At 41.3% G+C, this 27,510-nt stretch overlaps 2 protein-coding genes across 4 annotated transcripts in view; both read left to right on the top strand.

Annotated features, from left to right (window-relative positions):
- Nucleotides 1–13,256, top strand: part of ABCC8 (ATP binding cassette subfamily C member 8) — a 56,327-nt gene extending 43,071 nt beyond the window's left edge. For all 3 annotated transcript variants that reach the window (XM_081202078.1, XM_081202077.1, XM_081202076.1), the window contains 12 exons: nucleotides 1,044–1,201; nucleotides 1,550–1,642; nucleotides 4,349–4,451; nucleotides 5,215–5,328; nucleotides 5,974–6,094; nucleotides 6,257–6,387; nucleotides 7,702–7,780; nucleotides 9,001–9,109; nucleotides 10,114–10,217; nucleotides 11,375–11,508; nucleotides 11,651–11,713; nucleotides 13,026–13,256. In XM_081202078.1, the coding sequence (XP_081058204.1) occupies nucleotides 1,044–1,201; nucleotides 1,550–1,642; nucleotides 4,349–4,451; nucleotides 5,215–5,328; nucleotides 5,974–6,094; nucleotides 6,257–6,387; nucleotides 7,702–7,780; nucleotides 9,001–9,109; nucleotides 10,114–10,217; nucleotides 11,375–11,508; nucleotides 11,651–11,713; nucleotides 13,026–13,163 (1,347 nt within the window). In that variant the 3' untranslated portion in view covers nucleotides 13,164–13,256. The remainder of the gene's footprint in view (nucleotides 1–1,043; nucleotides 1,202–1,549; nucleotides 1,643–4,348; nucleotides 4,452–5,214; nucleotides 5,329–5,973; nucleotides 6,095–6,256; nucleotides 6,388–7,701; nucleotides 7,781–9,000; nucleotides 9,110–10,113; nucleotides 10,218–11,374; nucleotides 11,509–11,650; nucleotides 11,714–13,025) is intronic.
- Nucleotides 13,257–17,239: 3,983 nt separating this feature from the next.
- On the top strand, nucleotides 17,240–19,277 carry KCNJ11 (potassium inwardly rectifying channel subfamily J member 11; the record flags this gene model as incomplete). The annotated part of the gene is made up of 1 exon (XM_081202487.1): nucleotides 17,240–19,277. The coding sequence occupies one exon, from the start codon at nucleotides 17,240–17,242 to the stop codon at nucleotides 18,440–18,442; it is 1,203 nt and encodes a 400-aa protein (XP_081058613.1). The 3' UTR covers nucleotides 18,443–19,277.
- Between the last annotated feature and the right edge of the window lie 8,233 nt (nucleotides 19,278–27,510).

Raw genomic sequence — 27,510 nt, 5'->3', positions numbered from 1 at the left:
CTTGACAATGACTGGCTTCAGAGGGAACACAAAACCATGGTTTGTGCTAAACCAAGAACCCACACTGTAGCATGAGCTTCCAGGTGTCCAGCAGACAAGCCCTGCTTTTGTTTCCCATCTGCTCAGGACTCCGCTTCAAAAATCACTCCTGCATTCATGGTGAAGCAGCCACAATGGCCCTAACTGTGGCCTGTCAGTTGCCTGTTATTTCAGATATAATAATATGCAAATTCCAGTTTCTTCTAATTTCAAACCGCATTTCCCCCCGCAAAAAAAAACAAACCATGGTTATCTGGCAGGTTTGAGCTGGAGAAATCATGGTTTCACATTATTTCACATTACATCTGAATCCAGACAATATGTTGCTTACTTGCTTTATACTGAACCATGCCTCAATCTTCTGCAGGACTTGCTTTCCCATGTGCATGACTCTATTCACCACACTAAGTACCATTGCCCTCATGCAAATTTAACTCAGAAACTACAACATGTTTATGATCACATTTCACTGTAGGAATAACTTCCCAATATTTCTCTTAAGCAGTTTATCACAAATTCAGAAGTAACAGGCTTCAGTGGCAGCCCTAACTTTGTTCAACCCAGGAATACTGAATGTAGGCACAGCAATAATTAATGGTCTATTCATATTAAAATAAGAATGACATTCAATTTTTGAATTTCCTAATGGGCTTTCAGGAGATTCCCAATTGGCAGCCCAGTCCTGTGCTATTAATTATGCTATTAGTTGTTTAAAAATTCATGCAGAATAGTTTCTGCCTGAGCAATGAAGCTATACAAATTTTCTCAAAAATCCTACAGTCTTTTTACTGAATATTATAATTATTACAGTTATTAAATATTTATTGAATTTTTAAAAACCAAATATCAAACACAAATCTAAAATTAATTATTCAGGACCATATATGGCCTTGTTTTGAAAGAGGGAAGAAATAGCAAAAGGAAATGTTGATTTCATGGTAGCATTGATTTATTTTCATTGCACTTAATATTTATTGATTTATTCTGTGTGTTTATTTGCTTAGCACATTCCTGCCACCCTGGAGTGCTTGAGCCGTTCTACCCTGCTCTGTTTATCTGCTCTTGCTGTGATTTCGTATGTTACACCTGTGTTTCTCATAGCTCTCGTTCCTCTTGCTGTCATATGCTATTTCATCCAGAAATACTTTAGAGTAGCATCAAGGTAAGCAATTCACAAGTATGTCATAGTGTATGAAAAATTGTTTGTTTATATGTAGGTATATGACTTTGTATTTATGTATATATGAGTCTATGTAGAAGTACAAATGGAAAAGATGGCACATCTAGCCCATGTCTGAATTAATGATTATCACCTTGCTTTTCCTGGTAGCTCCTGCCTTATTTTTACTCTTTAGAACAGGTACCGTTTTAGGTTTAGACTGCCAGTTTGTTTCCTGGTTAGACTTCTGTATTTTAACAGTTGCATTAACAATTAAATACCCAGTAAATAAAGCTTAATTTCTTATGGGGGGGAACTGACTGCTTTTTTAAAATAAAACATTGTTTTCAGGGATCTGCAGCAATTGGATGACAGTACCCAGCTCCCATTACTTTCTCATTTTTCAGAGACTGTGGAAGGTCTAACAACTATACGAGCATTCAGGTATTTGTTTTGTTTTTAAGTTGTAAGGGTTTTCCAAAACTGCAAGGAATTTTGTAGTTATGTACTGAATAAACTGCCTCACTATTTATGTATGAAGAATTTGGTAACCACAACAAGCCCCGTAAGACTAAATAATAGTGTCACTAGTTATATTACCATAGTGCTTAAAAGGTACATTATAGAAATGGGTAATATATTTAAGTGCCCGAGTGTAGTCTTCCTCTAGTACCTTTAAGGGCACCTTCAACATGGGTGGACATATATTCATCCATCGCACATCTAAACCCGAACTTCACATGTGCCCATGACATCATTCCACACTATTCCCCTGGTGCAGCGACCATGGCGCAATGGCGGAGCAGCTGCTTTGTATGTACGGTAATAGGTCCCAGCTGCAGCACTGGTATCTGCAGGTAAAAACCATAAAGTAGCAGGGGATGGGAAAAACCTCTCTCTGCCTGGAGAGCTGCTGCAAGTCAGAATGGACAGTGCTCTGCCCTGTCCTATGTTCAGCAGTCTTTTTCCATATCTTGGCACAAAAAGAATTGATGGAGAATTTGAGCAGGGGGAGCTGTGTGCCACATGGCTCTAGTTTGGAATAAGGGTTGGGGAAATTGTGCGTACTCTTCCCTAAGCAACTCCTGCCACCTCTGTCCTTTTCAATGCCAAAACTAAATGGCACAAACTGTCTGTGTCAGTGAATTGCACAAACACCATTCATCGCAGCATTTTTTCAGAAATTATAAAGTTTAGGTCTGGGGTGGAAACCCTCAGACAAGCCTCTCTGTTTAGCCCTTGGGACACTTCCCAGGCAACACTCCTCACCACCCTGCTCTATTTTTGCTTGAATGTGTCCTTGAAGTATGACAATGCCTCTTGCATTCCTGGATAGATACTGGAGAGTGGTGTCTGTGGGCAGGCAGAAACCACTGACTTTCGCATGGCTCCAATGCAGCCTACTATCCTAAGAGTCACGTCCAATGCTCTGCGTACAGATGGTTCCACTGTAGATTGCTCTGCCCATTGTCTGCCCATGGCTGGCATGTGACCTCCATAGGTTGACCATGATAGCATGTCACCTTTCAGCTGAAAAAGGTTCCCCATCCTGACTTAGGAAAAGCAGTCCCAATCAGCACATCAAGATCACTGGTTGTGGGATGTGTTTCCTCTTCTCCCATCTGCAAACCTTGGTGCCCCAATGCTATAGGAACAAGTAGGCATAAAATGGGAAAGAGCCAAATTAGACATGAAGTAGTACGTTTCCATTTGTTTCAATTTGCAGAAGGACACCATCTTACAGTATTTGTGTTGACTTCCACTGTGCCATCATAGCCTCCTAGCTATTTTAAGTTGTATAGAGAGGCTGGGGAGACCATAAGCAGCAAAATTAGTTCTATTTATATTTTAATTACTATGATTATCATATATTAGTTAGGCTTCTAGAATCAGCTCCTGCTAATTGGCATTCTATACCACTGGAAAAATTAAGTCAACCATGTTCCATTATGCATTTAACTCATGACTTGTTACATTATATATATATATATATATATATATATATATATATATATATGCAGGTTTTGGTGTCTTCGGGTGTCTTCCCGTGTAAGAGTTGGGGTGTCGTCGAAACGTCGCCTAGACACCCCAACTCTTACACGGGAAGACACCCGAAGACACCAAAACCTGCATTCCTGTACCCGTGAAAATCTACGAAAGCAAATATATATATATATATATATATATATATATATTCCAACCTTCTCCAGTTGAGAAAATAAAAATGTCCTTGTAACCATTAGCACAGGACTCCACAGAGCTTTGCATGAACAAAAACTTCCTTTGATATTGTCTATAGAAGGCAAGCTGACACCTTGAAATTGCTGCCTGGCAGCACAAGCTCAGAATTTAGGCAGGCAAATTGAATTCAAAATAATTGATATACCTCTGACCCAGACAGAAGCGAGCATTTACCAGCTCCTGTGTTTTATTTATTGTCAAGCTATTTCATGTGCTATATTTAGGCACTTCGTTTCAGCTGCCTTACATGCAGCAGAAGTGACATTTGGATTCTAATCTCTCAGCAAAGTATTCAGATCTTGAGTTTCTAAAATTAGCTCTGAAACAGAACTAAATTAAAGAGCTAGATAGCAAATCCTTGTTCTTCTTGACCCTCATGGCAGGTATTTTCAATTTGATCAAAATAGGCAAGGGGGAAAATGATTATATAATGGCAAATAAATCTTCATAAACTATATTTTTATAATCCACTATGTCTGTATACTATTGCTGCTCAGTGCATGACCCTTCTACTTTATTTTATCTCAATTATTCACCATATGTAAATATAGCACCTATTTGCTTATATCTGTGTAACAGTTCTGTAGCAGAGAATTAGAATTTAAATTAATGAACTCACTGTCACAAATGTACTTTTTTGGACTACTGACAATATTTTGAAAACTTTCAACACACAGTCTTAAAACCTAGCTGTTCTTTGAATTCTAATCCTCCTTCTAATTGCTGACATGACTATAAATGAAAAAGCTGTTGTTACTTATATTTATTCATATAAAATCCAGTGCTAGTTCCACAATTCCTTTCAAAAGAATCCCTAATTTTGCATAAGAAAGCCATAAAATATACCTTGCTATTATGAATGGACGTTCACACTAACATCTGGGTGTCTCTCATTTCTCTTTTATAAAGGTATGAATCCCGATTTAAACAGAAGCTTCTTGAATATACGGATTCCAACAACATCGCTTCCCTTTTCCTTACAGCTGCCAATCGTTGGCTGGAAGTTCGGATGGCAAGTACATTGTCTATCATTAAGTTTATATCAATGGCAATAGACGGTTTGCTTTATCATGGGAATTGCTTAGGATTGCCAGTTTTTCTCTGGTAAAGGCTCCTGTGTCTTTAACAGTTGCATAACAACCAAATTCTCAGTTGCTAAAGCTCAATAGGCAAAGCTTTATTATTATCCTGCTTGCTAGAGAAGTCTTAACTTCTGCTTGTTGCACATCAGTTAAATGGATCAAGACCATTATAAGAAGAAAAACTGACAATCCAAGTTTGGCTTTAGTTAATACCATTGCAAATGGTCTCTGTAATGCAGAGCTGGGAGTCTTTTTCAACCCAATGGCCACCATCTTTCATGGGTATCTTTCCAGGTACTGCATGCCAGTAGTGGGAAGCACCAAATCCAAAAAGGGATGAGGCCACAGTCAAAAGTGGGTGGGATCAAAGTGCAACCCCCCCCCCACACTCATCCGCATACCATTCACACAAATCCATCCTCACCCCATCAGTATGGACACTCCATTCATGCAAATTTATCCAATTACTCTACAGGGTCGAAGTATTACACAGTACTCACCTCAAGATTATTCTCTATTATTGCCTCAATACTTGGCCTGGTCAAAAGATCCTTTGCTGATTGCCAAATGTTAGAACCTGACCAGCGTCAGTAAATCCAAAAGCCTAGTATTTGATTCTGAAGTTTCAGAAATAGTTAAAATGTTGCTATCTCCTTGTGTGCTATGATGATTTATATTACTTTTTTTTTAAAGGAGTATATTGGGGCATGTGTAGTGCTCATTGCAGCTGTTGCTTCAATTACGAAATCTCTCTACGATAACCTCTCTTCGGGTCTTGTAGGCTTGGGATTAACCTACGCACTGATGGTAAGTAAGTTTAAGAGGAGAGGCTCCAGTCAGGTGTTAAAAGTTGACATTTAGTCTGCATTGGTTTCTGAAAATATGCAGCATAATATAGGCCTAAGCGTTTAGGTGCCTCAAGCTTAACAAACTGGCAGCTGGTGGCCAAACACTGTAACCATAAAAATTAGCTGGGGTAAATTTAAAGTGTATAATATCCCAATAGTTTTATTCCCACTAATAGTTTTATTCATAATAACTGACAGGCATTTGAGTGGCCTAGAAGAGGGGTTTTTTAATGGTCGTCCACTAATAGCCCACTAATAGCTTCATTCAGGTGGTGTGTGGCATGGCTGTAAAAATTAAATTAAAAACCATACAGAATCTTGCACAGCACATTACAATTGCTACAACAGGCAGAAAAAAATATAAAGTGGTCTGTCAAGAACTTCTGCAATTTGAAGTGGATTGTGGAAAGGTGGAATTTGGGAACTACTGACCTAGAAGACTGGGATAGTAGTCAAATATTTAGACTTCTGGACAAATGGAAGCTAGTAATTTTCTTTCATGGGAGCAGACAGTGACAACTTTGAATAATCTGAAATGTTGGTTATGAGATCCTTCCTACGTTCTATACCAGTTCCAGACACAAATCTTAACTATTTATTCTAGGTCTCTAACTATCTAAACTGGATGGTTCGCAACCTGGCTGATATGGAACTCCAGCTTGGAGCTGTGAAAAGATTCAACGGCCTCATAAAAACTGAGGCTGAAAGTGATGAAGGGCTGTTGTGTGAGTATGGTGCTGTATAAGTTGTAGAAAGGGCTTGGTAATTGTTTAATTATTCCCACTTAAGTCTCATTAATAGCCATGAACTTTTAGAGAACCATTTTTAAAGAAGCATGAACTTTTAGCAAACCAGTTTTTCACGTATTATTTTTTATTTGTTTGCAGCCCCAGCACAAATTCCTCAGAACTGGCCTGACCATGGTGAGATTCAGATACAGAATCTGTGTGTTCGCTATGACAGTACTCTGAAGCCTGTGCTAAAGCATGTCAGTGCCCACATCTCTCCTGGGCAAAAGGTAATACAAATGATCACTCAGAGTAATGACTTTAGCTGTCAAAAACCCATGAAAACTATACTGCTGAGAGCAGAACCATTTCTTATTTATTCCAGAATATCGTCCCTATTTTAAACAAGATGAAACAATATACAGTGGTACCTCGGGTTACATATGCTTCAGGTTACATATACACTTCAGGTTACAGACTCCGCTAGCCCGGAAATAGTACCTCGGGTTAAGAACTTTGTTTCAGGATGAGAACAGAAATCATGCTCCAGTGGCACGGCGGCAGCGGGAGGCCCCATTAGCTAAAGTGGTGCTTCAGGTTAAGTACAGTTTCAGGTTAAAAATGGACCACTGGAACGAATTAAGTACTTAACCCGAGGTACCACTGTAATCTCTTCCCTCCCCCCCAAAAAAAAACACACATTGTTTTGATGTTCATGTACATGTTTTCTATATTTACACTTTGGCAGCTGGATCCTAAGTGTGTTTACACTGAAGTAAATCTCACTGAGATCAGTAAAGCATGCTCTCAGGTAACCTTGCGTAGGATTGCAGTTGTAAAGTCATGCGTACATCTTCCAAGCCAATGGTATTATACAAGGAGATCTGATACCCAGCAGAAATACACAGTTTCATAAAAAGGGTTTATAAAGTCAAATCTCTGAGTCAAATTTGTAACCTTCCCACCCCTGCACCCTGCCACCACCATGGGCATAAGAAATTGAAACTTTAAAAATGGGAGGCTTGAAATGATAAGAGAAATAGCTTCAGTATCCCTGTTTTCAAAGTTTTTAGATCTATCCTTTTTTCTAAAGCCATTAAGTGGATGCATACTGCAAAGCAAGATCCCTCTCACACACAGACACACTGAATTGGATGCAAACTGGAGGTGTAGGGTGATGATTTTGGCCAATTCCTCTTGCAGCCTCTACTGCGGCCTCCCACTGTTCTGGAGTCTACCCCAACCCTATGGAACAGTTTTCAGGGGGCTGCAGGGAAAAGGAAGAATCAGTGAAAAATGCTACTCTGCCCATTTATGTCAAGCATGAGCAGAATTCCACTGAACACAACTCTGGATCCAACTCAGCTTATGGAGCAATAAGCACTGCTAGTAATGTAACTGTACCCCAAGCTGGTCATAAATTATCTGTCTTCTTAAAAAAAACCACACAAAAAACCCCTCTTCTAGTCTGCCATTCGCATGTTAGCATTACTTACCGGTACTAGTGCTTGTGGCAATCACTCTGTACCTGTGTTTCCCATTCTACTGAATTAATATTTTCTTTGCTATTTCCCTTATAAAACTGGTTTATTTATGATTTGCAGATTGGCATATGTGGCCGAACAGGCAGTGGAAAATCATCCTTTTCTCTTGCCTTTTTCAGGATGGTTGACACCTTTGAAGGTAAAGCTACATTTGTACACATCAGGATGAGTTACTATTAGTTTCATTTGTATCTGTGATCCTCCTGGCTACATTTCAAAGAGGAGAGCACATCTCCTTTTCCAGTTCCTGCCACACCCATCTCCCAAGTTGACATAAAATACTATTTGACTTGGCTGTTTGCTATCTCCGACATAATACAGCAGAGCAAGGTGGTGATCCCCCCCCCTTTCTTTTTATACAGACTTACTGGTAAAAAGTTTACTTTCTGCATGGTAACATACATTTTAGCATGCTTGTACTGTTAAATATAGCTGTTTTTACTGATGTCAGTGGTAAAAAAAATTCAATTTACTGCAAGTGATTGTAATATTTGAAAAGATTGCAGATTATTATCTGTGTATGTAAAGATTACCTCAGAGTGTGAGTTGAGCTCCATCTAGTGGTTGAAAGCAAAAGCCCTGCTCCAGCTAGAACTTTCAAAGCCTCTCTCTCCTTTAGAACTTGAGGATTCCAAAGGAGGGGGCAATGATTTTGCCTTCAACCACTAGGAAGAGCTCAACTCCCATACTCTGAGGTCAAATTTTTACATGCACAGAAAGCAGGTAGCAAACCAAATGGCCTTATTCATGATGAGAATCCAAGTCTTTTCTGGCTAAGTGATGTACTTAAGAATATAAGAACATGAGAATAACATGCTGGATTAGGCCCATCAAGTCCAGCATTCTGTTCTCATAGTGACCAACTAGATGACAGTGGAGAACCTGCAAGCAGGACCCGGACACAATAGCATTTTTTTAGCCTGTGGTTTCCATACTGTCTCCAACCATGGAGACAGAGCACTGACATCATGACTGGTAGCCACTGATAGCCCTCTCCTCTATGGTTTTTTTGTCCATCAACTTATATGGCTTTAGAAGAGGAGTAAAGCCATCTAATTTGGTGGCCTCCCGTAAGAGCAATTCCATAGGTTAATTGCAGCTTGCATCCAGATACATAACAGCCATTTATTTCATTTAGATGTAGGCATTATAACCTGGGTGCCTAAATTTCAAATCCTATATATCCATTTACCTACAGTGAAGTAAGGAGGGTTTAAGCTGCTGTACCTATAGTGACATCCTGAGTGAGGTGAATGAGGTATATTGCTTTCTGGCTGAGTGCCTGTGAGATACAGCTAGAAAAACAAGCCATGTGATGAAGCATATGAACACCATTCATTTTTTACAAACCACCCACAGGAAGGATCATTATAGATGGCATAGACATTGCCAAGCTTCCCTTACAAACACTGAGATCCAGGTTGTCAATCATTCTCCAAGACCCCATTTTGTTCAGCGGAACAATACGGTAAGTGTTATAATCATCATGTAAGTAATTAGGAATGTTCGTGATTATGGCCTGCACTATCTGTCACTGTTTGTAATTTGCATGGATTGCTGTTGCAAAATCACTGCTGGCTGCTGCTGGGACTTGCTGTTCCATCTCTCAAAAGGCAAAGAGGAATGTCTTCTATAAGAAAAGGAGCCTAGATAATAATAATAATAATAATAATAATGGTTCAATGCATTGTTGTTTTGGATCCCCCTGGGTCCAAAAATCACAATTCACTGGAAAGGAATTGCAGAAAAGACAATTGCAGTATTTCTAGATGGATCCCTCCATCCCATTCTTTCAGTATGTTATGCTATACTGCTGGATTTTAACATGAAAATATGTGGCTAATTACTTGCTGTGTTTACCTGAAAACAGCACAAATGATTTATAACACATGGTGGTCTACTTAACCTTTCCCAATGTTTTTTGTTACTTGGGTTACTGCAAGGCATGTACAGTATGTATGTTGTTGTTGTTTAGTCATGTCCGACTCTTCGTGACCCCATGGACCAGAGCACGCCAGGCACTCCTGTCTTCCACTGCCTCCCGCAGTTTGGTCAAATTCATGCTGGTAGCTTCGAGAACACTGTCCAACCATCTCGTCCTCTGTCGTCCCCTTCTCCTTGTGCCCTCCATCTTTCCCAACATCAGGGTCTTTTCCAGGGAGTCTTCTCTTCTCATGAGGTGGCCAAAGTATTGGAGCCTCAGCTTCAGGATCTGTCCTTCTAGTGAGCACTCAGGGCTGATTTCCTTAAGAATGGATAGGTTTGATCTTCTTGCAGTCCATGGGACATAGTCATAGTAAAAACAAAACAAAAAACGCCACCCATTGTTCTCTTGCCACACTGGCAATATTTTGTGCCCTGTTCTTCAAAGTGCATAAGATACCAAGGCAATCATTACATGTGGCTGCTTACCTCAGGTGTCAAAAAAGCTAAACGGCTTGATGCTATTTAGTTGCTTTTCCTTTTTCACAGATTTAACCTGGATCCAGAAAAGAAATGCACAGACAGCATGCTGTGGGAAGCTTTGGAAATAGCACAACTGAAGCATGTGGTGAAAGCTTTACCTGGTGGGCTAGGTAATAACTCCTTTACCTCTGAGGAAATCCAGCATTAAAAATACTGTTAGTTGAAGTTAAGCTGTATAGTATACCTTTATTGGAAGTGAAATTGTAGAAAATACATTATACGTGATGCATTTATTTTTTCTGTCCTGCATTGATCTTGGTCAAACTGGTTTTCAACATTTCTTCAGCACTTCAAGAAGATACCAGGAAAGACTTAAAATGAACTGGTTCACATGTAACATTAAATCCATGGTCTAGTGCAGGGGTGGGAACTGGAACCACCCAGTGGGCCATATTGTGATCTCTCTCACATCCCATGGACCACATTTAGCATGTGGGTGGGGCTGCCCTGACAGTCACTTGACATCACAAAGATGTCAGGTGACCCTGTTTTGCATTAAACTGTGTGAACAAATGCACAGCCCACAAAGCACTCTGCAAGACCCAAGACACAAGTGCTGGCAATCTGAGCCAGGTGAGGGCAGGTGAGGGCTTGACCATAGTGGCCTCACAGACTAAATGGGGAGACCTGGTCAGAAGTTATGCACAAGCCTGAATGAAGCCTTGGGCTCCCACACTCCACCTCTGTGTTGCAGCGATTCCTCAACCTGTGGGTCCCCAGATGTTGTTGGACTACAACTCCCATCATCCCTGAACTCTGGCCTTGCTAGCTAGGGGTGATGGGAGTTGTAGTGCAACAACATCTGGGGCCCCACAGGTTGAGAAAGGCTGGTTTAGGGGGAAGGAGGCACTCAGAGATAGCTTGTCTCCACCCACCGCCATGACAGGTAGGCTCACATGATGCAGCTGTAAAGACTTAGATAAGCAGAGGAGACTCCACCCTAGTTCCTTCTCTCTCAGCATTTGGCTTCTTTCCCACTCTTCACTGTTTGTTTTTGAAGCACTACTTTGTTTTTCTTCTTACCATTTCTTCCTCTCAAGTTCTTTCCTGCTATTTCCTCTGCCTGATCATGGGGCTCGTAGAGAAAGGCCATCTGTCTAAAGAGAAAACAGTACACAAAGAAAAGTCATAAGACTGGTGAGGTGCAGGTCCAAAGGTGCTGCTCTCCCACTACCTCAACAATTACTGTTGGCTCTTAAGGCACGTTGCCACTGGAACCCATATATTTTCACAGGTTTCCTCTAAATATTAATTTTATTCCAATCAGATGCCATTGTCACAGAAGGTGGAGAAAACTTCAGCCTGGGGCAAAGGCAACTGTTCTGCTTGGCTAGGGCCTTTGTACGGAAGACAAGTATCTTCATTATGGATGAAGCCACAGCATCAATTGACATGGCAACTGTAAGTTTACAAATGACATGTCCCTGAAAAGGAAGCAAAATTGTTAATTTCTTTGTTTTTTTAACTAGGTAGTTTTCACACAATGTTTCTGTTTATGCATGTTTCTGAATTAACTAAAATATTTGTTCATCGGCTTATGTAGGAAAATATTCTTCAGAAGGTTGTAATGACAGCATTTGCTGATCGAACGGTGGTGACAATTGCAGTAAGTATTGTATTTTGCTGCTGAGATGCTTTTTTTGAATGTGTTATACATTTTTAATACACCTGTAACATTATCATCAGCTCTTGCTTCTAAAATGAGAAATTTCCTTTAATTTTCAATCAATTATATTATGTTTCTCACATCTGAATCAAGACAACTCTTCCTCCCCTAACAAAATAAAATGTTGCCAGTAAAATATTATTTTTAACATTTCAGGGGGCTCAGTTACAATGTGTTTATAGCCATAAGATGTTTTTGTTTTAATTCAGGGAAACTCTTTGCAACAAACCAAAATGAAAATAGTCAGCTGCGATCCTGGGGACTGCCCAGAAGAGATTCTTGCCTGGGGATTTCTACAAAGCTCTTTCCCAGCAGCAGTTCCCAGATGTCTTGCTTGTGGTTTTTCTGCTTCTCAGCTAGCATGAACTGGGAGCACCATCTGGGAAAACTGCATAGAACCCACTGATCATGACCTGCTATTATCTATTATCTATTTCAGCAGATGGCATTCTGAAATTGCAGGCTTGAAGAGCATTATTTCTGTGGATAAGAGTTTTTTTAAAAAAATAATAATAACAAAATCACTTTCCGCCATGGCTTGGAGGAGGGGGCGGGTCACCATGCCAAGGTGTTTACGGTATGCTGAACAACTTCTATCAGTACAGAAAGGGGACAGAGGATGTTGAGCACAAAGAGGGCTAAGAAGCTCCTAAAAAGACAGAACCTTCTAAAAATGAAGGATTCTTTTAATTTATTCCCTCATGTTGTGACTATGAAACAATTAAAATACAATAAAGAGCAGAATAAATAAATCAAATTAGCAAAATCAACAAGGGAGAGATGCTTCGAACCAAGTTAAGAAGTAGATTTTAAAAGAGAGAGAGATCAAGTCACATTTCACCTAAAGCTTAAAAGAGAGGGAGCCAACTGAACCTCTTTAGCAAGAGAGTTCCACAACAGAACTTTGTTGCTTCTAGAGTAACTATGCCTTTGTGGGTGGCAAGATTGGGTCATATGACAGGAAGCAGTCCTATAGACATTCTGGCTCCCTATTAGTTAGGGCTTTTAAGGTAAAAACCAGCACAAATTGTGCCTGGAAACAAATGGAGAGGCAGTCCAAAAAGAAGCTTTGTGGCTGCCTTGATCAATGAAGTGCTAATTACATTCCAATGAGCAAAGAGGTTTTTGGCAGAACTGAATCATTTTTTTCTCATACTTGTATTTTCTAATAATCTAAAAGTATATCTATCACAGATGGTTACATATATAATTATAATTCTCATCCTATCTATTTCATTATTATTTTTTGTAGCACCGGGTGCACACCATTCTTAATGCAGATATGGTTATTGTAATGAAGAGAGGAGTTATTCTGGAATATGACAAACCAGAGGTTCTTCTGGAACAAGAAGATAGTGTGTTTGCTTCTTTTGTCCAAGCGGACAAGTAAATATAAATAAATTAAATATTTGCAAGTGCAATTTTATTATCCATTTTATAATTCAGTAAATTACCTGTAAATAAAAAGCAATTTAATAATATAGGGCTGAGTCTCTTCATTCTGGGGAGATGGGGGTCGGGACCAAAAATGGTTTACCTTTTAAGTATGAATACATTGTCCTGCTCTGTGAATTTCTTCAAACTATTACAAGAACCACTAAGGTACAAAATTAAGTTTAAACAATGAGGCTTTTAAATAAAGGAACAAACCCACCCCTTATCTGAAAGTTATCATTTCAGATAATACCATATCCAACCATCATTTTCTTATCCCTAAGCAGGAACAGGTAATTCAAAAGGGAGATTTCATAACTGTATCAACAACATGTCCTTATGTGACCCTGTCATACAGATATGCAACACAGGTTAAGTGGACAATGGAAAACACTATAAAAATGAAAACAGCTTCACAATCATAGGAGACAACTCCCAGGAACCCTGTCTTGTACACTCATATGATTTATGCACCTGTTTCATTGACCACATGCAGATCAGGAGTCGGGGTGGCATGGATGAGCATGTTTTCCAACTACATGTTCAATGTCACACTGAAAAGTGTTTCAATTAATCCATCAATCAATGGGTGTAGTACTGTTCAGGGGTGGAGGGGAAGTATTAACAATTTCCCAGGTACAAAATATATTATAACCAGTGTTGGGGATCTGAACTATCTCTGTAACATAAATACAACCTTGAGGAAAATCATGCAGGACACTATACAACAAATTAGTATTTCATACACAGGCACTGAAAATCAACTGTGCAGAGAGGCTGAAAGAAGCAATAAAAGTAACATCAATGACACCCCCTCTGAGCAAGAACCACAGGGCACTGGGATGATAGCTTCCCCTGCAGTGTGTGCCCATCTGCTCCAATATCTGAATCAACCATGCTGATCCTCCACAAAGCTAAGATTTATGCTCTTGTGCTGATCAAAGCAAAAAACCAAAACAAAACCCTGTTTGAAACTGACAAAATGAAGCATTACAAAGCAAATTCTTAGGAAGAATTACCTTCATCCTAACCTCACCCTCCAATTAGTTCATACTGAACAACCTATGTAATATTTTGAAAATACTGTCCCAGAAGATTATGACCACAATTAATTTCATCAAGATCTAAGCACTTATATAATCTAAAATAAGTTAATGATGTGTTAATGACTAAAAAAACCAATTGAGTAGCATTCAACATTTATGGCTCACAGTAAACCCAATGAAATTACTGGACCTGAGTAAAACTTAGCTGAAGGCAAAACCCAATATGTATACCCTCCTAGATCATATATATTGCAGACTATTAATATTGTGCAAGAACCAACAAACTTCTAAAAGGCCAAACAACCTCCAATAATATAAATTCTTCTAGGAGATACAGCAATGAAAGTCTGTTGCTTCAGTGCTAAATCACAGTTTACTATATTATAACATTTTTTAAAAATGTAAGCTGTTGAAAGTAGGTCTGATGCACTCTCAAAAATAAATATTCTATAGTAAAATAAGGCTGAGTTACTTATGTACCTGCACAGGTGGTGATGTTAATTCTAATAAATTCTAAATTACCACAGGTAACAGAACACTGCACAAATTTATAACAGAAGATTTATGCATATGCAATTAAATACTATTTTCTATCTCCCTTTGGGAGGGTGCTTTTTAATGCCCTGCAAAGTACTTCAATGGATATGTCTAATATTAACTGTTTTTACCTTACTTGGAGTATACCTGTGTGCTTGGTATATAATCTTAAAATATCCCTTCAGTGAAAGATGAAAAGAAGTGCCTGAACACTTAAACAGCTCAGCAGTCCCAAGGACACTAAAAATAATCAAGTAGCCAGAGAAAGCTCTTGAACTTTACCCAGATCTTCTGTTCAGGAAACAGTTGTGGAGAGCTTGGGCAAACCAATTACCAGTGATAATGGGAACTGTAACATTTGTTAAACAAGGAAACTAGCATTTGCACATCAAGAGACTGGTGAATAAAGGCAGGCACGCGCGTGCACACACACACACCCTCCTCTATTGTTGATTTTAATGAAATTCATTCCCACTGCTTCTGAGACCAAATGGAATAAGAGAGCACCAACAAGTAAGCAAATATGCCACCACCTCCCTTTCCATGTTAATCTGTGTGCCTTCTTCCTCCGGGTGATACACGAGAAAGGGGTAGGCACTCCTCCACTCTGTCTAGATCACGGGTGAGGAACCTCCAGCCCATAGCCCAAATTTGCCTCAACATCACACGCACCTGCCCCATGCACCTGAAGTTATATGTGACATCAGTTGTGGGACAGGTGACACAGCTGGATTTGCTACATGACTGAGTTCCCTAGGAAGAGCTCAACTGCATGGTTGATCCCTGAAGAAAGCAGGGCTGAGGTCACCTCTGAAGTGATCAGCTGCACAGTTGAGTTGATGGCCTCACTCTTGCTGACCTTGTCTAATCCTCTTTTAAGCCATCCAAGTTGGTGGCCGTCACTACACCTAGTGGGAGTGAAGCCTGTAATTTAACTATGTGCTGTGTGAAAAAAAACTTTTTATCTTGTCTCCTGGCTCTTCCAACATTCAGCTTCATTGGACTGCCCTGAGTACAGTGATACCTCAGGTTACAAACACTTCAGGTTACAGACTCCACTAACCCGGAAATAGTACCTCGGGTGAAGAACTTTGTCCCAGGATGAGAACAGAAATTGTGCAGCAGCAGCGTGACAGGAGGCCCCATTAGCGAAAGTGCACCTCAGGTTAAGAACAGTTTCAGGTTAAGAACAGACCTCCAGAACACATTAAGTTTGTAACCAGAGGTACCACTGTATTAGGGAACAACTCTATCCACGCCATGTCTAATCTCATATACCACTTACCATTTCTCAAAATGAAAAGCCCTAAATATTGTTACATTAGAGAGAAATTGCTCCAGACTTCCTCTCTATTCTGCACTGCAGTGAGTGGCTGGTATTGATAAATAAAAGAGGCAGCTTATCTGAGCAGGTGCACTGAGCAAGAGTTCTAGGGCTCTTTGCATACGAACACTTGATCCCTCCTCCCCGTCCATCCATCATGGCAGCTAAGAGGATGGGGATGTTTCACCTGGGAAAGACAAGGTTAAGGGGAGGAAGACAGTGGCCTTCAAAGATTCACTGCTTCTGCACCAAGCAAGGGCCTGGTTTAGGGAAGCTTAGGGAAGCTTTTAATGTTTAATAGATTATCGTATTTTAATATTCTGTTGGAAGCCACCCAGAGTGGCTGGAGAAACCCAGCCAGATGGGCGGGGTATAAATAACTTATTCTTATTATTATTATTATTATGGAACATAAGAAGCTGCCTTGTACCACGTCAAAGCAACGGCCTAACTATCTCAGTAATGTCTACACTGGTTGGCAGCAGCTCTTAAGGGTTACAGCCAGGAGACTCCCGAGCCACCTGGAGACGCCAGGGACCGGACGTGGGACCTTTCTCTTGCAAAGCAGTTAGCTGCTGTGCCAGGGCCTTGCCTAGGTGAGCGCCCAGGTTCCGTGCAACCCCGTGACCCTACGATCCCTTTTGTGCGCCCTGCTCCTTCGGGTCTTCTTGTGACTGCGCAGCCCTCCCACCATAATGGGTCTCCCTTGCGCGACAACGCCCCCTGGCGAGCGTTCCGGAGAGTCAGGTTCCCAAGCGCCGCCGCCAGCGGATTTGCCTCTGAACGCGCCTCCTCCGCTGCCGCCGGCTTCCCCAAAGCCGGCAGCTCAAGGCAGGCAGGCGATCCCGGCTTGCGGCGGGCTGGTTGGCTGCGAGAGCGAGCGGCGGAAAGCCGCCGCCTTTGCAAAAGCCGGCGAGGGCTGTGATTGGCGTGCGCAGCTGGGGGAGCGCGTCGGGCTTGCCGAGGCGGGCGGGGAAGGGGAGTCGGCCAGGGCAGGCGGAGGGGCGGCGAAGGAGGCACAGCAGCAGCAGCAGGAGGAGCAGCAGCGATGGCTCCCTCCGACAGCGTCCCCGCCGCCGCCGCAGCCACGGGCCGGGGGCTGTAGGAGGAGAGCGCAGGCCAGCCATGCTGTCCAGGAAGGGCATCATCCCGGAGGAGTATGTGCTGACCCGGCTGGCCGAGGATGTCCCGGATCCGTCCCGCTACCGCGCCCGGGAGAGGAGGGCCCGCTTCGTGGGCAAGAACGGCGCGTGCAATGTGGCCCACAAGAACATCCGCGAGCAGGGCCGCTTCCTGCAGGACGTCTTCACCACGCTGGTGGACCTCAAGTGGCGCCACACGCTCCTCATCTTCACCATGTCCTTCCTGTGCAGCTGGCTGCTCTTCGCCATGGTCTGGTGGCTCATCGCCTTCGCGCACGGGGACCTCGACCAGAGCACCCGCCAGCTCCACCTGCAGCCGGGCGACGCCGCCGGGGGGGCGGAGGACTTCGTGCCCTGCGTGACCGACATCCGCTCCTTCACGTCGGCGTTCCTCTTCTCCATCGAGGTGCAGGTGACCATCGGCTTCGGCGGGCGCATGATGACCGAGGAGTGCCCCGCCGCCATCCTCATCCTCATCGTGCAGAACATCGTGGGCCTGGTGATCAACGCCATCATGCTGGGCTGCATCTTCATGAAGACGGCCCAGGCGCACCGGCGCGCCGAGACGCTCATCTTCAGCAAGCACGCCGTGGTCGCGCTCCGCCAGGGCAAGCTCTGCTTCATGCTGCGCGTGGGCGATCTGCGCAAGAGCATGATCATCAGCGCCACCATCCGCATGCAGGTGGTGCGGAAGACGGCCAGCCCCGAGGGGGAGGTGGTGCCCCTCCACCAGATCGACATCCAGATGGAGAACCCGGTAGGGGGCAACAGCATCTTCCTGGTCTCCCCGCTCATCATCTGCCACGTGATCGACAGGAACAGCCCTCTGTACGACGTGGCCCCGGACAACCTCCACCACCACGAGGATCTGGAAGTCATCGTCATCCTAGAAGGGGTGGTGGAAACCACGGGCATCACCACTCAAGCCAGGACGTCCTACTTGGCCGACGAGATCCTCTGGGGACAAAGGTTTGTGCCCATCGTGACCGAAGAGGATGGGCAGTACTCGGTAGACTACTCCAAGTTTGGCAACACTGTGAAGGTGCCCACCCCAAGCTGCACTGCCAGGCAACTGGAGGAAAACCAGAGCATCCTGGACAGCATCTCCTTGTCACCTAGGGGCACTATTAGGAAAAGGTCTGTCAGGTTAAAGCCCATGTTTTGCATATCCGATGAACCTTCCTGACACATAGATTCAGCTCCTGTATCAGATACAGCAAGCAAACAGGGGACCCCAATGTGTTATTCAGATTGTGGTTCCACAATGTAGGTAAGATATTGTTTGGTGCAAGACAAATGTGTGATTCAGGACATCTAAGGAAAACTGGGCTTGAATCATCTCCCTTTGACTTTCTTATTTATTTGCACAAACACTTGGAGAGGATAAACAATCTGAACAGAAAGTCGCCTTTTTTGAGAAATCATTTTCTATGTATTAAGTTGTATTATTTATCCTCTGGCAATGCATAGATTTGATATGTTTTTAACTCTTATTATATACAAGCATCTCAGTTCCAGTACAGTAGTAAGTTAATTAGGCTTAATAATAAAGAAATAAGTTATTAGTATTTATGATAAAAAGAGAGGCTGCATACACAAGGGTGCCTGTTTACACTGCAGTGCTTTATGTCTTAAATAATTATTTAATTTAATCCATAAATAATATTGCATGGTTTATTTTAATTGCAAGTGAACTAGGTGATGTATAATCTCATTGGCACTCGTTAACTTTATAGTTAAATTCAACTGGAATTAAGTTCATGCCAAAAATATTAGACAATAATAAGATATAGTAGTTGCAGGTAGGGGTTGCAAACAGGAAAATGAAATGTCTTAAGTGTGTTTATTATTCTGTCACATCCAGCATCCAAATCCTACATAACACAAGTATAAACCTTATAAGCTTTTTATTAGTGCTGCCTGCTACTGAAATTGTAGGCACATTCAGTTTTGACTCAGTTTAATTTGAACTAAGGAATTAGATCCTTCATCTTAATTCAAACTCAGCACCCAATATTGATCCTTCTTGATCCAATATTGGATTTGATCCAATATTGAATAAGTAGAATGTCATTTTAAAATAGTGGACATTTTGTACAAAAATACTTTCTAAGATGATTTCTAATGTAACAGACAAATAAATAACAATATGGAAGCAGTATATTTACGCACTCTGTAACCTTTAAATTCAAACCATATTTGTCAATAAATGGCAACAGCAAGATAAGGCAATTTGCTGGCAACACAATTTGCTTGCCTGCCTGTGATAACAAATCCAAACCTTCATGTGACAGCATCATCTATAAACTTGCAGTAATGTTCTTTGTTTTAATAGAGTTAGACAATACAAAAGACAACCTAGTAGACAGAGTGTCATTCTAGGGCTTTGGATACCCAGGAACAAATCTCCACTTACCCATAGGGTTCACCGAATGACCTTGGGCCAGTCAATACTTTCAGCCTCACCTACCTCACAATGTTGCTGCAAGGAGAAAAGAAAAGAGAGAACCATTTGTACAGTGTTGAATTCATTGGAGGAGAGGCAGGATATAAAGAAAGTACATAAATTCTTATTTGGTACTGATTAATGCGGACAGCTCAGTGACTGCTAATAGAAAAATCACACTGAACCTAATTGTGGCATTTATTACACCAAAAATGATAATGGAACAAAACTGACAATCAGAGACTAAATCAGTAAATGTGCTTAGATTTTAACTAATTTAATCCCAATAGATGGAATGAAATTAGATCAAATTAAATCAAAATTCTTCAAACTGATCTTATTTAAGTTACTCGACTGAGTGACTATATCGAATTATGGATCATATATGTATTAATAAAAAAGAGGATGTTACCTTATTTTGCCAAATAAAACAGTGTAGGAAAAGGAACTGTAATTCCAAATGTAAAGTCTTAAATGCATGTTACATGAGCATGTATGTACCTTTTAATACATTTGCATGCTTTTAAGATATTTGCTACACAAGCAAGTGTGGCATAGCTGTGCAGCCTCTGCACAATATCTAAACAGAAACAGTATGTGGCATGGAATAAAGCAGCAAAACAAAGTTAATGGTTTTATATTCTGGTAACAGAAAAATTAAAAGCTACACATTTTTTTTAAAAAAAACACAGTAGTGCTCAAATGTCTGTTATTATGATCACATTGTTTAATACAGTTGGGGATTTTTTTGATATCTCACCTTTATGGTTTGCTACATCTGTGTAATTTCTTCCAGCGATGTAAGTGCTCTTAATCTCTTTATAGCCTGCCTCTACTTATCCTTGTTTAATTGTAAAAATGCCACACAGATTTTGTTGATTTCAAATGAAAGAAAATTGCTTTCACTCCCTAAAGTGCCCTTATTCAGCATCAAAATGATGTTTGTAAGTTATGCTGAAATGTAGCTTTAACATCTAGGCTGCAATTCATTAACCCAGAACACTTGGGTTTAAATTTATTTTAAACTGCTGATTGGGACAAAACAGGTTGTAATCTAACTTGCACCTGCTTTGCCAATTTGTGGAATTGGTTTGCATGCTGAGACACTAGGGAGATTGCCTTTAGTGGTACTCTAAAATGTAAGAGGTTGCTGTATTGTTGCTGAGTTAAACAGTGAGATTCTAAAACAGCTGTTAAATCAAGCATGTGATATAATTCTCTCATAGGTCTGGATGAGGATGTGCATGAGCCTATTCATGCAACTTTTTGTGTCTCCAATTGCTTGAGGAAATCTATATATTCATAGATTCCCTTTGTTCTGTGTATCATTAGCTGGGGAACACGGAAGGAGAAATTTAGAATAATTGCTCTCGGGGCCCAGTGCTACTGAGGCTGTCATTGCAAGAGACCTGGCTTTGTATATTTGCAGAGTGACAGATGGCCAAAGAAATGGATAGTCAAAAATATTATGACAGACAGGAATAACATTTGGGTCATTGCTGAATTTAAAATTTCTATTCCTGTTATATTTAAAAGAAAAATGCAAAACTATAATGACAAAATATGTTAATACACACCTTGCTTCCCTTTGTTAACAAATAAGTTGATAACTTTAGGTTGCAATCAGATATACACTTACCTGGGAGTAAGTCCCACTGAAATCAATGGGGCCTACCTCTGAGCAGATATGTGTAGGACTGCCCTGTTAATTAAACAGCAATAAATTTATTCCTTATGAATTCTGGTGTATTCCTTGGGTTCTTTATTTGAAGTCTTAATAACAATATACTAACCCTATTTCTCTCTATGCACACTTATTCAATCAAGGTTGTTTTCTTTTTTCTATAATATCAGAGGTACCACTGAGGAAAGCAAGTAGATAGTCAAACCATCTCTCCCCACATGTTTCAGGTCATATGTTGTGATTTCTCAGGGGTGCCTTCTCTGCCTTGCCAACTCCCTGGCTCCGTACCAAGTGTGAGGAGCAGTCAGCCTTCCAGATGCTGATGAACTACAGCTCCTGCAATCCCTGCCCATTGGCCATGCTTGCTGGAGCTGATGGGAGTTGTAGTTCAGCAGTTCTGAAGGGCCCAAGGTTCCCCGGATCTGTTTTACATGCTCACAATATAGGTTGGGGTTATCATTCCTTCACCTCTACCACCTATACAAATCACTGAACAATCTTTCAGGGTTAGGAAGCAATTCCTAACTGATCTACAAGTGGATATTGCTACATGCCAAAATGTAAGCCCAACTCACTATGCCTAAGTAAGTAGCACAAGTGTATTCAATGTGCATTCAATGTGCAAATGCAAATTAAAGCCAAGGGAGAAGCTTGTGGTATTGGTATGCTGACTTTGGTCAGTGGAAAAGACAACTTGGATAACAGGGTTGTTTCAGCTAGGTCATTCCATTAGGTGGAGTAGGATTAGTTGCCTTAGATTTGGGATGTCATAAATGGGAAGCAAAGTTATTTATTACTGTTACCTTGGATACTGTGCACCTTGATGTGAGGAGAGTGCCATTCGCTGCTCTCCTTCAGGCAGCAAAATGATTCTAGCCAGACCTAGAATGAGAGCAGTTGTTTTGGCGTGCAAGATTATTGTGGACACTGAGCACCTGTGAAGGATACTTGTAGAGAGAGGCATTAGTGCTGGTGAATAGATTTTGTCACACTATATAAGGACTGGTGGTGAAGGATATTTTCAAAATCTGTCCACAGGGACTTCTCCCTTCAAAACTAATGATTTTTTTTCCTGTGAGAAGAATAAATACAGCCCATGGGTATCTTCTGGGTGAAGGGTTTGGTCCTCAGAGCCATTTACACAGAAAAATATTAAAATGAAGGAGCCAAGTTTTTCCCCATATCCCTTGTCCCAACATTTCCCAAGCCTGGCTCCTCCCTTCTCCTTTAGGTAATTCTGGGCACCAGCTCTTATCCTCCTTAGTTCAGGTATTAAAAATCCACTAGCACCCCATTCCTGATTAAAAAATGACAACAGAGATGTCCCAAGAACTTCCCATTTCTGGGGCTGCTGCAGTCAAAGCTCAAATGGCAGCAACAACAGACGGGTTCCTTTTCCACTTAATTCAGCTCAGAACCTGCATCAGTCCAATCCATAAGACATATGAACAAAACCTCACGGTGTCCTTTCACATGTCCAGTGGGGAAACTGGTCATGTGAATCCACCCTTACACTGTTTAGTGTGTTGTGTTTCTACAGTTAGCATCTCCCCACACCCCTACCCCCCGGTCATTCAAAGTATTACTTCGCTGTAGCTCTTGTAACCTATCAATTAGCTCAGTCCACAACCCAGTTTAAGGCATACTCACCATCTTAGTTCCGTGTAAAGATGTACCTTTTTCTTCTGTTATGATGGCTTCTGTATTCTTAACCAGCTTAATGATAGAAATTGAACAGAGGGCGTATTTGTCCTGAAACATCAAAGTGCTGTCAGCACAAAAGGTGGCAAATCTGCGAAGACTACCCTGGCCCATAAAAAAAAAGTCAACTTGCTTTTCAACTCCAATTCTGTACACACTTACACAGGAGTCCCACAGAACCTGGCACTAAGTACTTCTGAGTAGACAGGCATAAAGTTGCACAGTTAGCTGATAATTATTATTATTATTATTATTATTATTATTATTATTATTATTATTATTATTATTATTTATCAAAATTGATTCAGCCTCATTTAGACCAAAATTATTTTAAATCCAGACCTTATGTGGGTTGTTGATCATCTTGGTTTATTCCTGATCTTCCTGTATTACAACCTCACCTGTCTGACTAGGGCATGCAAAGCCCCTGTAGAAAGTTTGGATGAATGCAATTATAAATAGGTTTTATTGACTCAAATGCCCAAGTATCACGTCTCTGATAAATATATCCTCTAAATGTAATGGGAACATGTCAAAGAAGGAAAGAAATATTAAAAAGTGCTTTAAATAAGATTGATTTAAACATCAGTTCTGTCCTAAAGTTCTAATAAATGGCATGCAATTTGAATAAGAACAATGGCTTGGAACGTACCATCTCATGCTAAAATGAGAATTGTATCACATAACTTTTCATTCATTTCAAATTAATGGTCTTTTAAATGCAAGCCACAAATATGCTTTGAGAGATGTTCAGTGATTCATATTAACCCAATCTGAAAAAGCAATACAAATGCCATTGCAAGAAAGCACTAGACGGTGGTTTTATGAAACGGGGTTTTGATGTCAAAAAAGCACACACAAATATAAATGTGAAATTAATTTCACACAGAAATAGAGCTGCCACTTCCTTTTATCCTGTGCAAAACGTAGCAACTGAGCATGAGATGCTTAATCTCAGGGTTGTGGGTTTGAGGCCCCCATTGGGGAAAAGATTCCTGCATTGCAGGAGATTGGACTAGATGAATTTCGTAGTCCCAACTCTACAATTCTATGCTCTTTGAAGCTTCTCTCATCACAGCATTTGCATGCCTGTTGATTTTGCATTTCTGTCCATGATGCACCTGCTAAATGCAAGAGTCCTAGCAGCAGGAGGGGTAGGAGCAATCCCACCAAAACCTTCCCCCCCACCCCACCCCAACGGGTTAGTAATCAAGGGGTTAAAAAGAATTCCAATGAGGAGAGGCAAACACAATACAGGCAAAGTTATATTAGTTTTTCGTCAGCTTCTCTCAGTAAAGAAAAATATGAGCTTTTAAATCCCAATATAATGAAAGAAAAAACCAAGCTTTGCTACAATATAACTCTGTATCCAGAAAGGGTGATGTATCCAAGGAAGGAGGCTTGTGGAAACAGATCTCATTCCTAGATTGTGTATTTGAATGCAAAAAGTGCTATGTGAAATGTGGGGTGATCAACAATACCAACATCCAGCACCTAAGGCTGAAGACGTGGGCAGTAGTGCCAAGGAGAAGATCAGGTATGCCAACTCTGACAACACTAATCTATTTGGAGTGTAGGGAACTGAATCCAGGCCTATCTGTTCTCCCTGTTGACAGCAGCAACTGTCCATTTAGTTCTGCTGCTGCAAAGATCCTCATGTACATTAGATACATACTTCAAACTAGAAACGTAACTTGCCTTGATCCGTTAGATGAAGAGTGGGGCAAAAGATGGACAGTTAAACTATGCTTGGCAAAACAAGGCAGAATCTGTTGCTCTATCCTGCATACCTTATAACAACACCATGCAGAGGACCAGAGAACATCCCTCCTCTGAAAGATCTACAGTGGTACCTCGGGTTACATACGCTTCAGGTTACATACGCTTCAGGTTACAGATTCTGTTAACCCAGAAACAGTACCTCGGGTTAAGAACTTTGTTTCAGGATGAGAACAGAAATCGTGCTCCGGCGGTGCGGCAGCAGCGGGAGGCCCCATTAGGTAAAGTGGTACTTCAGGTTAAGAACAGTTACAGGTTAAGAATGGACCTCCGGAATGAATTAAGTACTTAACCGAGGTACCACTGTATATGGTTGCATGGCACAACTGTGTGAGGATAGGCAGGAGTCACCTGTGAACAATGAAGAGTTTCTCTTCCTCCAAGCAGAGGGGATAGAATGGAATCTAGGGCGCAAGAGCACAGGTACTCCCATTTCATCAGAGCTGGCAACCTTGCTCTCAGTTTGTTGAGCTCCGGCCTCAACTCAGTGGCACAGAGCAATAGGTAAAGGTAAAGGGACCCCTGACCATTAGGTCCAGTCGTGACCAACTCTGGGGTTGAGGCACTCATCTCACTTTATTGACCGAGGGAGCCGGTGTACAGCTTCCGGGTCATGTGGCCAGCATGACTAAGCCGCTTCTAGCGAACCAGAGCAGCGCACGGAAACGCCGTTTACCTTTCCGCCGGAGCGGTACCTATTTATCTACTTGCACTTTGACGTGCTTTCAAACTGCTAAGTTGGCAGGAGCAGGGACCGAGCAATGGGAGCTCACCCCATCGCGGGGATTCGAACCGCCAACCTTCTGATCGGCAAGCCCTAGGCTCTGTGATTTAACCCACAGCGCCACCCACATCCCTTATAGAGCAATCGTTGGCATTTAATTGTTGGATCCTTAAAGCTGCAGAAGTTCGGAACCAGTGCCATAAAGGCAAATCTGGCACTTCAGGAGCCCTTGAATGAGTAGCCAAGGCAGATTAAATAATGAGAAGTCAGATTTGGTATGGCCTTCACAAGGCAGAACATTTAGGAGAAAACTGAACACATTAAAAGTCTGTGTCCTTCGCTGTGCAGCTCCTTCACAGCAATATTTCAGCTCTGCTGGAACAAGCTGAAAGTCTGCCAATGGAGGAGGAGCTGATTGAGGTGTCAGCACACACACACAAAATAAACAGGAGAATTTTGGCTTCACAGAATTCAGCAAGACTTCCATTATTGCTTGCTTCACTAAAGACAGCACTTCTGTGAAGGGCAGGGGGGAAATTCACAACTACTTGCCTCCTCATGAGTTACCAATGCGAAGAATCCAGGTTCAGTGAAATAAGATCACAGTTGTTCAAGCCTTTGGTATGTCCTCAAGATGATCTCCATGTCAGAGCAGTGCCTGCCTTCAGTGAGCTGTCTCTTGGTAGCCTACTGAGTAGTACTAATAATATATAATAAACACAGGGCTTGTTTATTACTCAGTTTTTATAACCGTCTTTTATTGTATCTTTTATTGAACTGTTGCCTGCATAATGCTTGTTTTAGTACTGAAAAAAATCCCCACAAAGGTATTTGCTCATAGTAAAATCATGCATTTGGACATTTTATATAAATTTTATTCCTGAACTACAAGGTTCCAGTGCAGGTTCCTTCCACCTCCCACATATGAAATATAGTATTTTAGTGAAAGAAAATCATGAGGTTCAGAATAAAGGGACTCAAGAGTTTGAGGCTGCTGTTTTTATCTTGATTATTTCATCAGCTGCAAGTCTTAAAAGCAAGACAAGAAAACAAAAATATTTTCTTGATCTAAATCTGCTTGAACAGATTTAATGCAACCATCAGCCTGTGAACCAGATACAGCCCTTGAGTATTTTAATATTATTATTATTATTATTATTATTATTATTTGCCTTAGAGGCTCCACAGAAATCTTTTCAGGTTGTAAGAGATTTCCTACTAATGTTTAAAATTCTGAAAGAGAGTGCCATCTAGCGGATTTCCCCTCCATTACTAACATACTATCATAGAAGAAGTGGAATCAGTGAAAGTTCTACCTCCCTTGGAGTTCTAAATGGTGCAGAGGCTATCCTAAATGGAAAACGACTACCCTGAAGCATGCCTTACTGAGGCAAGCATCATTCTGGGGGACTAAAAATTAGGCAGGGCAGACAATGGAGAGAATTTTCAAGCAATCCTTGCACTCTGAGCTATGGCAGCTTTGCTTCAGGGGAAAACTAGTTGGGAGAGCCAGTTGGCAAATTCAAAGCAGTAAATGTTTAATGGACTCCCTCTATGATTCTGTGTACTATTTTTGATTCACTAGCAAGATGGGATACATGTTACTAAATGGCATGCCCTGTCCCAGACACAGGCTATTAAAAGACAAGAAGAGATCGAGCAGGAATTCATGGAGATTGCAAGCTTCGTGAATCTTCAGATGAGGGGAAACTGCAAACACCCATTCAAAGAGTGAAGCATGATCAACTTTTAAGGATGCTAAATCAGGTGTGGTGCCAGATTGAGGTATTTTAAATCAGATACTTTCTACTTGCCTTTCAAAAAACAATGATGGGCATGTTAAGATGAGGGTATGTATTTGGAACAGGGTTCTGACCTGATCCCTCCATGGGTGAATGGCTGCACTTGTATGAAGATGAA

Source organism: Podarcis bocagei, assembly GCF_964188305.1.
Source record: "Podarcis bocagei genome assembly, chromosome: 1".
NCBI classification, from domain to species: domain Eukaryota; kingdom Metazoa; phylum Chordata; class Lepidosauria; order Squamata; family Lacertidae; genus Podarcis; species Podarcis bocagei.
The sequence above is the reverse complement of the archived record's forward strand: the minus strand, read 5'-3'. Positions and strand labels throughout refer to the sequence as shown.